We start from the raw sequence: 12,965 nt of genomic DNA on the forward strand, positions 1-12,965 counted from the left end.
CAAAAAACATAGCATCAATTGAAAATTATTCAAACAGTAAGTAATACATTGTACATAAACATAGAGGTATAAATCAAATCACACACATTAACAACATTAAAACATATGACAATATACGATAGCACATTTATTTGGAGCAATTATACTAGTAATAACCTATTTGATAACAGTCATACCCATCCTCATATCAGTGTCTGATACACATCACAGCCTTTCACATAAAGACCACACTCTTCCTCATTAAAGTTACACCTTTTCTATAAAAGGGATTACACTTTCTGAGTAAACAATAAACTGTTTCACATAAAAGTCACACTTATCTCCATACATCTTAAATGATTTTTTATCAAGGTCATGCCTTTTTTTGGTAAGGTTATGCCCTTTTTTAGTAAAGTCATGTCCTTTTTTGGTAAGGTCATGTCCTTTTTTAGTAAAGTCATGTCCTTTTTTGGTAAGGTCATGCCTTTTTATGGTAAGGTTATGCCCTTTTTTAGTAAAGTCATGTCCTTTTTTGGTAAGGTCATGTCCTTTTTTGGTAAGGTCATGACCGTCTTTAGCAAAGGTTATGCCCTTTTTGATAAGGTCATTACCCCTCTTTTTTATCAAGGTCATGTCTATTTTGAAAAAGGTCACCTATCCTGTATAAAAGTTGCTTTGATACAAACAGAAGTGGAATCATATGATAAGTTGCTTCAACCTATACAGATCTGAACTTTAAATTTAGATTACTTTCTCAGTATATTATGCTTACAATACATGTAATGATCTGTGTTTTATTGGATACCCAGAATTTTTTTGTAAATAGAAAATAAACTGGCATTGATGCTTTTGAAAATGCTTTTGCCTTTTGTAAGTTGAAATATTCCTCAAATAAAATTTGAAGAAACATTTTTACGTATCACATCTTCCATATCCACATGACCTTACATGTTCATATTTATACCATCGGAGCACTTTATTTTAATTTTAAAAAGAAATAAAGCCAAGTGATAAAAGAAAACTAATCACTGTAAAGTTTAAATGAAATTATAGATTCATACACACCTAGTATCATATAAATAAATTTGTATCTATAAACTTTAAGTATAATAAATATATGATAAAATTTCAATAATATATATATATTTATATATAAATTGTAACATATTATGTAAGGCCATATGCATGTTATACATCACCGGTACCATCAATATATATGAAAACAAAGAAAAATAAATATCTTTAACAATAACATAAGTCACTATTCCACCTATACATAAACCAAGAATTGAAAGATTATGTTATTTCTGTGGTAATGACATAGAAGATGAATTTCATTTTATGATTACATGCAAAAAGTATTCTGACCTGAGAAACAAATTCATACCAAAATATTATGTTAAAACCCTTAGCATGTACAAATTTATTGAGTTCAAAAAAGAAAAAAGTATTGTTAAATTTGAAAACTTTCATAAATGCAGGGAAATAAAACAACCGAATCTTCAGACATAATTATATAAATGTTATCTTGTTAGTAATATTATTTTATTTCTTTTCATTCTCCATGCATTGTTAATATAGTCCAAAGTTGTATGACACTTTGCTACTAAATAATGTAACCTTTGATGATAACTTGATGTTTAATTTTATTTGAATGTATGTATTTTGTGACCATGTGCATTTTATGCATGTCTTATATAAATAAACTATCTATCTATCACAATCCTTACCCTGATAAAATGATGGGACTGCTTTATTTTGTGTACAATTTTGATTAAAGCAGCATGCCTCCAGATTTATGATTCATGCTAATTTGGAAATGTATTCATGCAAATTTGGAAATGTATCTAAAAATTAAATTTTGTGAAGCAAACAAAGAAAGTAATTTACAAGTTGCAAACAGCATTTAAAATCCATGTAAATTACCCAAAAGAGGTAAAAATATGCAACAATAGCCCTTACTGTGTTAGTCATGCAGTGAAAAAATATGCTGATAAATATTGCAAAATCAGTCATTAATCGCACATAATATGTAAATTATTACTTGAATCTGTTTCCTTTTCTTAAAATCAGAGTACATTTTTTTCAAGTTTGATTTTCTTGAAAAATTTTGGCATTCAGCTTTAATGTACTGATAATTCATTAAAAACAGAGTAATACATACATGTATTATACCCTTAACCAGCTGAGTTTCTCAAAAAGACTCAGGTTTGGGAATATCCAATCAAAAATGGGGCATAACTCTAAAAGTATTTCTTTCTGGATAATGCCCCTTGTTATATTGCTACACAATGTACGCCTAATCATAATAAGCAAATATACATGTACTAGCTTTCATGTTGATACTTTTGAAAAGTTAGAAAAATTTGCATGACAATGGCAATGATGATGATCATAATACATGTACCTTGACAATTTCTTCAAAACAAATAAGCTAAATATTAGCTGCCTTGTCAAAGTGATGATTAAATTGATCATTAATTGATTTAATTACAATTACTTTCAGATTTTATTGTAATCGATAATGATTGATTAAGACTTGCCTCTGTAATACATTAAATTACAATTACTGTAAGAGAGTTGTTGATTGATAAATGATTACATTCAATGTATAACTGTAAAACTGTAAAACAAAAGTTAAACTGTATCGTGTAAAACAAAGGCATCCTTTGAATTAAATAGTTTTCTGTTAAATCTGACAGTAATCAATGTCAATCAAATTGTAATCATAATTACAGAAGTCTGAATTTAAGCTGTAATTGATTAATTACAATTTTAAAATATAATAATCAATTTTGGGTACTGTAATCAATTACATGATGATAACAGTGTAATCGATTAACGATAACCCCAGGTCTTGTCAAAGCAGGCCTGGCTCTATGCTAGTGAAAAAGACCAATCAATAACCTGCAATGTAAGGGTTAACATATTTAACATTCTACAACAATGTTATACCTAAATAACAAAATTATTCAAATATAAATCATGTATTCCATCCAGGGACCATCAATTCTCACATACTCATTGTATCTCTCTAACATGTCTTCACCAAATCCTTTACAAACTTTTACAGATTTTCTTTTCTATCAAACTAAATGTATTAGAAATCTAGTCAAATTTCTGGAACAATCATTGTGACCCTGTAGAAGGCAGGTCACACAATCTTGTTTTAAATATATTCTGTAAATGTCAAACAACAGATGCTTTCAACCAGTCAAATTTCAACCTCCCACACATCAAATAGGTTCTATGACTTTGTCCAAATTTGGTGCATTCATGTCACACTATATAACTGGTACAGTTATTTCACTTTTTTTTGTCAAATTTCTTTCACATTTTCCCATACAACATGTTTCAGTTTTGTCACGTTTTTTCCCCACATTTTCCTGTACAACATGTTTCAGTTTTGTCACATTTTTCCCCCCACATTTTCCTGTACAACATGTTTCAGTTTTGTCACATTTCTTTCACATTTTCCTGTACAACATGTTTCAGTTTTGTCACATTTCTTTCACATTTTCCTGTACAACATGTTTCAGTTTTGTCACATTTCTTTCACATTTTCTAGTCACATTTCCAAAACCATTAACTAAACATCAGTGTTATGATTGTACAACATTTATACAAGAGATCAAGTAAACATAAAAATTGTCAACTCATACAACCTTGCCATGATGTTCATTTAATATCAAAATTCTTATAAATTACAGTCCCACAACAAATTTTTAAGAGTATTAGTATTTCCTCATTACCTCATACAAACTAGTTCAAGCTTACATTTACGTTTTGATATTATGACTGACTTGAAACTACACCTTTCAGGTCTAAAACTTCAAGCATCAGAGGTTCAATGTCTGCGGGATTGGCCTGTAAGATGATGGTATTGTGAGCATCCGAAATTTGTTTCATGTCTGCAATTATGGCAAGTATTTTAGAGAACAGGAATTTCGCATTTGTATAAGAGAATTCTGATTCAAGGTAATGCTTCAATAATATGATATATTTGTCCTGGACGTTGGACATTTTACATTTTTCTCGCACATCGCTGCATTCTGGGTTGAAAATACAAATTACCTGTACGAGGGAAAATAAAATCTTGTTATCTCCGATGATTTCCTTTAAACTCCTGCAATAATTTGTATGAATCACGTGTAATTCACTGTAACCGGTTGATTTCTGTAGAATAGACGTGGAAATTTCACCTGTGCCTGTGATCCATGAATCGCGCTCTACACTATAAAAACAAGATGATCTAAGAATGATTGAACTTAGAACACAAGCTTTCAGGGCTGCTATTTGATCGTCTTTATTCAACTCGTAGAAATCTTCCAAACGTTTAATGAATTTGATAAGCCGCTTAACCGCTACGGTTGAATTATTTATAAGATCGTTACAATTGTTGTAACTTTTTTCTTCAGGTCTGTCAGCTAACATCTCTCCTAAAGTGCTGCCATACGCCTCTCCCAGGTCTTCAAATAAGATGTATTCTGGTGGTGTTAAGATACGAAACAAAGATGGATCCTTGCTATCTGTATCAGAAACTGGTGGTGTGCGTAAGAATTTCAGGTTTTCCTTAGAGTTACTGGTAAGGTCATCAATTAATAAGCTTGCCACCTTCCCGCTACCACTAGACTGTTGAAAGCTGCTATCTGATTGGTCTGGAAGCATGTCCTCTTCACATGGCTCCTCCTTTATTACTTGTTTTGTATTCACTTCTGTGCTATCAGATCCCTGTAGTTTACGTTTACGGTTTTCTAGAACTTTCTGCATTCTGGCTTTTCTCTCAGAAATATCTGAAGTTTAACAAAAACAATAAACATTGAAAAAGGGACATACAAAGGCCCCACAAAAAAAGAGGTAAAAAAACGCTGACAGATTTCAATGTCGGCTAAAAAAGTTATTACTTTGCAACACTAAAGGCCTTACAATATCAATTTGATAATAACAATTAATCTAACCTTAATAAGTTTAAGAGAAATCCTTTCTGTGATACAGTATTTTACTGTTCAAAACTAAACATGTTCTTGTATAGCCAACTTAAAAACTTAAATTTCAACAACATGCAAACTGTCAAACTATTGAATTATTACAATGTGCATTAAAGTTTGTTGTTTTTTAAAAAAAAACGCCCAAAAATGAAACATCTTTGGTACAAATAAATAAATCTTTTTGCTAAATTGATTTCATTTACACAAGAACTGTAATGTTAACAAGATGATTTTCCATTTTTATCTGTGCTGGAACTTGAACATACTGTACTGACATCTTTGCCATATTTCATACACTAGTTGGCACAGAAGTAGGACCATTGGTACATCAGACAATAGCTGAACAGACTTCACATAAAGTAACAAACTTCCATAACAAGTTTTTAATTAACAGCAGTGAAAATTGTTTTTTTTTACCTAATATCATGTCCTTCTTCATTCCTACTGAGTAACATTTGAGCAGACGGCAATGTGGGCAGAATCTCCTGGTCCGCACATCAATCTGACAGTTGCCTTGAAACAAGCATGCTGCAGTCTATAAATACAATTTAGGAAATTCGTCACCATTTTTTTTTTATAGTTTTTTGTTATGGCTGAATTCAACACTTTTAATATTACCAGTATATGGCAACTTGCAAGCTTTAAATGATTCAGAAAGACCAAAATTAATGGAGACAATCCTTGCAAAATTTTGGGGCTTGACAGGAACATGGATAATATAATTATCAACCACTTACAAGTAAGTATCAAATTTATTTTAATACCTTTTTGGGAGTTTTCATGTAAACATATAGGAAAAATAAAACTGTTCAATCAAATTTTTTTAAACTTGGCATGTTATATGATAACAGAAACATTATAAGCAAAAAAGTAAGTTGCGGTCAGCATTTTTCGTTTCTGAGTTATCTTCCCCATGAATTAATCATTTACAATGAAGATAAACAATATCTTCTTTTTTCCTTATTTTCATGTAGCTTACTTTCATGTAAGTCAATGAGAAAAATTTCAAGAAGGAATGAAGAGCAGATTAGCTTTCCCTTATTTTCTCTAAACTGTGCTTTTTTTCGAAAAAAAAAAGACCTTTTTTATATAGAATTTTAAATCCCTTTATTCAAACTGAAATTTTTTAACACAAATAATATATGGAATTGCATGTAATTTAATATGTATTGTGATCAACAACAAAAAGAACTAGAAATGTGTCCATAGGACACGGATGCCCCCACACGCCACTGTTCTGTCAATCTTATGACTCTAGGTCAAATATTTTTTGGACTACATGTGCCACAAGTTGAAAACTAAAAATCAACAAAGGGCCATAATTCTGTTAAATTTGGTCGCAGCAAAAATACCTCCCTTTACTACCATCTACACATTAAGCTTGTTCATCCCTGGAAGTTTAATCAAAATCTGCCATCCGGTTTAAGAGAAGTTCCGTTCACAAAATTTCTACATAGTATATAGTGAAAAAATCAACAAAGGGCCAGAATTCTGTAAATTTGGTTGCAGCAAAAATTCCTTCCTTTACTGCCATCTACACATTAAGGTTGTTCATCCCTGGAAGTTTAAGCAAAATCTGCCATCCGGTTTAAGAGGAGTTGCGTTCACAAAATTTCTACATAGTATATAGTGAAAAAATCAACAAAGGGCCATAATTCTGTTAAATTTGGTTGCAGCAAAAATTCCTTCCTTTACTGCCATCTACACATTAAGGTTGTTCATCCCTGGAAGTTTAAGCAAAATCTGCCATCCGGTTTAAGAGAAGTTCCGTTCACAAAATTTCTACATAGTATATAGTGAAAAAATCAACAAAGGGCCATAATTCTGTTAAATTTGGTCGCAGCAAAAATTCCTCCCTTTACTACCATCTACACATTAAGGTTGTTCATCCCTGGAAGTTTAAGCAAAATCTGCCATCCGATTTAAGAGAAGTTCCGCTCTCAAAATTTCTACATAGTATATAGTGAAAAAATCAACAAAGGGCCATAATTCTGTTAAATTTGGTCGCAGCAAAAATTCCTCCCTTTACTACCATCTACACATTAAGGTTGTTCATCCCTGGAAGTTTAAGCAAAATCTGCCATCCGGTTTAAGAGGAGTTGCGTTCACAAGATTTCCGGACGTACAGACAGACGGACGGACACTCGGACGGACAAGTGCAACACTATATGCTCCCACTCTGTTGGGGCATAAAAACATAATTCAGAAGTAAAAACAAGATTTTAAAGACATCTGTAAATATTATCTAGCCTTGACATGACCTCAAATAATTCTGATTCAAGGGCAGATTACTGAAAAGTGAGATTGGTCACACCAACTTTTTTCGCTTAAAATATTTCTGTTAACATATTCTAACAAAATTAAAGAAATTTTATTGGGCAGTTTAATTGTGCCTATAGATTTCCTTAATGAGGTTAAAACAGTCAGTTTACTGATCTTCCATTTAGGTCTAAGCATAAACATATAATGTAGCATAAATTACATGTATATACACTCAACATTTAAACAACATGAATACATAAAACAGCATATCAATATAAATTAGATGGAAAGCAATATGAGAGATAGTTTTTTTTGTTTTACACCAAAACTTTAGCATGGAAAATACACTGTTATATTAGCAAAATTACAACAGTATAAATATAAAACATTTTTAGAGGTTCTAATTTTCTATGGCATAGGCTTATATTTTTTTATGTTTGGAAACTGCTACTGAATGCACAAAAAAAAAACACAAAAAATTTAAAATGTAAAATAAATAATAAACTACTATGAGACTTACATTGGATTTCAGAGCGTTTCTCCTAAAGAAAGCTTTACATGACTCACAAGTCATAGCATTGAAGTTATACCCTAACGCCTTATCACCGCAAACAAGACATGTTCTGTCATCTTTAACACGAGATTTCCTTCGCATAGCATTGTCTGACTGTTCGTTCGATTTCAACATTGATGCAGTGTCCACTTCTGGTTCATCCTAGAAAAGAACAAGAGGGTCGTGATGGCTCTTAATCGTTCAATGAGGATTTGGTTTTAATGGGCAATATTTCATTATTAGGCAGTTCCGATCAAGTTTCATCAAAATCAGCAAATCAAATGAGGAGATGATGTCATTTTAGTCTTATCACTATATTTGGCACACAGGCAATCATCTTCTTCGGCAGACTGTAATGATTTAATGAATTTTTGTAAAGTATCACTGTAGGATAATTTGTAGATCAGTATCATTTCTGTACAGTTTTATCACTATGTTTAGGTGGATATGCTGTTAAAGAAAGATGTTAGCAACAAACGCCAGACCCATGGTGATCAAAGCAGCTCACCTGGAGCATGCTATACTTAGGTGAGCTAAAAACCAATTTTTCAAAGAGGAAAAAAAATATAACAGATATCTAAAATCAGTTACTGTTTTAGTAATCTATTTCTTAATACACAAAAACAGAAATGACCTTGTTTATATCACTTTGCTCTCAACACCTGACTGAACAAACAATCACTTATTAACTAGTATCAAAATCAGATATCTTTTTTAAGCAACATTTTATATTTATATTATGAGGATAAAAATAATTAAAGTCTTATACTAACACCTTAAACATTAAAAAGCAAATTTAGGTCGCTCTTCAAAAATTAGTAGTGTTTTAAACTTGCATGCAAGCTGCTTTTGTTTTGAACTGGTTAGGATAATAGACCAAATACTACTTCAATAAAAATTGATAAAAAACTTTTTAAAAGTGATCAGAAGTTAAAAAGTAAATATATTCTTCACCATGTCATGTCCAGGGTCATCAGTTTCCAGTACTGATGACTTCTCCAATGCAGACGGTTCTTTATTGTTATTCATGTCGGCCTTGCTCGCTGTCTTAACTACAGTGGCTAACTCTCATGAATGACGGTAACTGTTTTTACCATGTATCAGCAACAGCATTTATTCCTGAAATAAGAAATTTATATGTAAACACGAGCCCCAAGAGATCCATTGCAAGAAAAGGTCATAATTCTTTACTGCAAGCAAGTTCAGGTTTAATGTATAAGTATCAGGAGTTCCATTAAGTTTAAAAATTTGAAAGTCAGAGACTGCAAAATCTCTGATATTGGAAATCACATTATAAAGGTAAAGAAGGAAAAGTATTAGATTTTGGAAGTCACAAGCCAAAATCAAGGAGTAAATGACTCCCAAACTTCCATTAACGGAAGCCTTGAAGTACATGTATGTAATTGGATGTGAAATGTTTGACCCCAGCTTCCCAATTTAAATGAGACCTGTCACCAGACAGCCAACTCTTGTCCAATTTCAATGCAAAATATTTATAATTATAAATGCTAGATCTGCACATGTAACAATAAATTCATGACCAAAATATAATAAAATAGCTCCTGTGTATAAGTCAAGAGCAGTTTTTATCATGGAAAAACAACAACAAAAAACATTAAGAGAGATAATTTGAAACTTATTTTTAAGATGGAGTTATGGTTATCTTGCAGTGCATTCCCGCTCATTGTTATCTATTTATAAATCTATAATAGGACTAATATTGTGGTGAACATTTGTGCTAAATTATTTTAAAATCCTGACGGTGGATAAAACGGTTAGGCACTGGACACAAAAAAATATACCCTCCATCAAACAATGTTGACCTTTAATTTCCAAGGTTATTCTTTTGATCTTTTTTGATCTCTAAAACCCCAATAGCAACCTTTTTCACCCTATATGCAACTTTTTCCCCCTAAAGTACAATCTGTAGTTCTGTACAGAATAAAAGAGACATTCATTGCATAATGTCACCAAAGTCCTTGCGGATGGACAAAGGGAGCCCATTTCTTTATCCCTCTTTTTTTTGTCTGTGAAAAGAAATGGGACAATAAAACAGCATTACATGTACTATTTTTATTTATTGATCAGCTGTCAAAAGGACACCTACATAAGACTGCTTATTGCTACATGTTGTTGCTTGTCCTGTTATAGTATGTCCCAGGTGACTGATCATCAATGCAGATATTTTCTTGTTTAGGGCAAACACATTTTTTATGCCATTGGGATTTTACCTTATGTTTCTGCGTAGGAATCCTAAGGTTTGGTTTGTTTTCTTGGATGTCCTGTTTATGCAGGCATCCCATGTAAGGTTTCTGATATATCCACGCCTACGTACTTGGCTGAGGTAATCAATTTTAATTTGACTCCATGAAGGTAGTATTGTGTTGGGATAGGATGTTTCCTTTTAGCAACATGGTTAACTTGACATTTCCCTGAAACCATGTTGGAGGTGGAAAAGGAAATTATGGTTGGTAAAGTGTTTACAAGGGAATCCGGGAACCAATCCCAAGCTCTTATTAAATTGACCCCTTGGTTCTTTTACATGCCCAGTGTATAGCACTGATAAATTTATGCGAGGATTACCTGGATTTCTTACCATTACACCTCTAAATAAGTGGGAAACACTGAAAGTGTCTCTGAAATATCCCAAGGGTGTAAACCAGGATCAAATCCAGGACCTCAGGAGTGATAATAAGTGGTCTAACCAATTGAGCTATCGCGCCATATATCTGGCATAGAATGGACAGATTGATCATGCTTAAGGTTCTTTTGACACAAGGACGCAAGGGATAGGGGAGATTTGGGGCTAAAAACTGACTGAAATTGCTTATTTAAAGCTGTAGCCTTTGAGAAATCAACATGGTGAAATTTATTTAGTATCAATTGTATAATCATCATAGTTTTTGTTATTTTTCTAAATGCTGTACTGCTAGCCTCTATAGACTAGCCAACGTGACTCAAATACGTCTAGAACTTTTGGCTAGCATTTCTGGCCCGGATGGCTAGCCACTTTAAGATTTAGTGAAATTGAATTAATTCTGAAACACCCTTGTTTATCATGAAAACTTTGTTAGTCTCAGTTGTGTGACTCTACAACGCCCATGACTTAGTAGTAATTTAGGATTTAGCACTTCCTTTCCGATAAATACAAAATTTATGAGTAAATTAAACTAAAATGTACTAGAGTGGGTGAACCAACGCTCGGCGTAAAAATACTATATTTGATAGATCTATGACAAATTAAAATCAAAAGCTCAACAAGGCTCAATGTCCATTTTCAAGACCGATGATATTGTTTTAAATAGTCATTGTGTAAAAATTGCTAATCACATTATTACATACATGGCGGAGGCTAAAGATAGCCCAGATAAACAAGTGCGGTTTGCGTGAAATTTTACCATAGCTCGGCGTACAGTACAACATGATGCAGGTTTGTTTTTCGAATAAATTTTTTTTTTATCTAATGAAGAAAACGTATTGAATAAATTGTAACAACCAAGTTATGTTTTAGTTTAAATTTTACAGCCCCAGAACTCTAGTGTTAAAAGATTTTAATAATTTATATGTTGCTGATTACATATACGGTCTTTCGTCTGCTATAAGCATTGTCACGTGACTTCACCAGCAGTGAACCGCACCAGGATAAAATGGTGAAAGATGTAAATAAAAGCACCAGTGACCTAAATCGGAGATAACTTGAAACATTTTCAGATATTCTAAAGAAATATTTTTTTACGCCGAGCATTGGTATGCGCCGAGCATTGGTACAACCACGGATTTAAATTACAATTAAAGTCCGTGGTACAACCAACCACTCTAGATCTTCATCATAGGAGATTGACATTCTATCAATAATTGAAAAATATAAGCAAATAATTAAAAATTAACGGCAAATGTACCTCTCTAGTAAAGAGTATAGATGAGTACATTTGCCGTTATTTTTTAATTATTTGCTTATATTTTTCAATTATTGATAGAATGTCAATCTCCTGTGATCTACATATTAGAATCTTATTTAGATTTTAGTTCATCGTGGCCGATTCGGTTTGGGCCGAAACGACCACAGAACAGGTAACTTTCAGAGATTTAAAGTAAATGATCAACAAGACAGGTTTAAATAAAACTGATTAATTTAAGCAACAGACTATAAATTTTTTATCAACAAAAAATTGCGAAACAAACACTAGAAACCACAATACCTGACATAAAAAAAAAATATCGGTCAATGTTTTTGCTGGTTTGATTGAAATATTTTCATATGAGAAGGATTTTAGCGGAAACAAATATCTCTTTTAGAATAAAATGTCTTCATTCGGCATTTATGTTAAAATATTCTTCATTCTTATAAAAAATTACTTTGAGAAAATAAATGTAAACCAGTGTAATAAAAATAAACGGATTTAGGTTTAAGTATTTTTTAGTATAAACCACAACTTCACAGAAATTTATCAATCAAACCGAACAGTATCAATCGGAACAGTTCGCCCACCACCCTAAAAGCACAATCGCATCTTCTCGGCTTTCCGTGTCACAGTTAAAACGAGCGGACAGTTTTCGCATTTTTTAATGAAATGCACGAAATGTACGGCTGAATCAGTTTTTTTTAATAACAAATATTTTTATGGCTTTTTAGACCTCCTACGTAGTATATTAAAGGGAATAATAGAATTTGCAGTTGACTACTTATTTTTTTTACTATTTATACGTAGATCTAGATCTAGTATACTATATCTATAGATAATATATAATTTAAAGTCATAACGTAAGAGCACAGAGCTTTATTAAAATAAAATTAAAGTCTCTGGTAAGAGTTATAAACTCATAATTAGGTGCATCTTTTGAATATTTCTAACTGAAAGACCCTTGTGAGATTTATAAAGCCCTGCATGTTATAAACCTCTAATTAGACTTATTTTCCTCCTATGCAGGAGAACAAATGACACTTTTCATGCATTTTGGCTAATCTAAAATAATTAAATTCATAACCCTATTTGCACTTAATACAGACGATTTTTTTTTTAGCTTTTACTGAATACCGGTTGCTGCCGTTAACGGATTGTCATTTGTCTTATTTGTAGGTCAATGTTCACATGTTAATAGTCAAATTTTCGGAAACAAACATTATTTCACTCGGAAATGAAACTAACCAATTGAGTATATATTATTATTTTTTTCTTTTAGAA

General features: G+C 32.0%; 1 protein-coding gene across 1 annotated transcript; it reads right to left on the reverse strand.

The window, feature by feature from the left end:
* Positions 1–478: 478 nt before the first annotated feature.
* On the reverse strand, positions 479–12,200 carry LOC132750763 (nuclear hormone receptor HR96-like). Its single transcript, XM_060740804.1, has 5 exons — positions 11,982–12,200; positions 8,737–8,901; positions 7,750–7,944; positions 5,385–5,502; positions 479–4,772 (listed from the first exon to the last, which is right to left on the reverse strand). Exons 2-5 carry the CDS (start codon positions 8,809–8,811, stop codon positions 3,772–3,774), a joined length of 1,389 nt encoding a protein of 462 aa, XP_060596787.1. The 5' UTR covers positions 8,812–8,901; positions 11,982–12,200; the 3' UTR covers positions 479–3,771.
* Positions 12,201–12,965: the final 765 nt, after the last annotated feature.

This window comes from Ruditapes philippinarum, unplaced genomic scaffold, assembly GCF_026571515.1.
Source record: "Ruditapes philippinarum isolate M1 unplaced genomic scaffold, ASM2657151v2 ctg558_1_1_1_1, whole genome shotgun sequence".
NCBI classification, from domain to species: domain Eukaryota; kingdom Metazoa; phylum Mollusca; class Bivalvia; order Venerida; family Veneridae; genus Ruditapes; species Ruditapes philippinarum.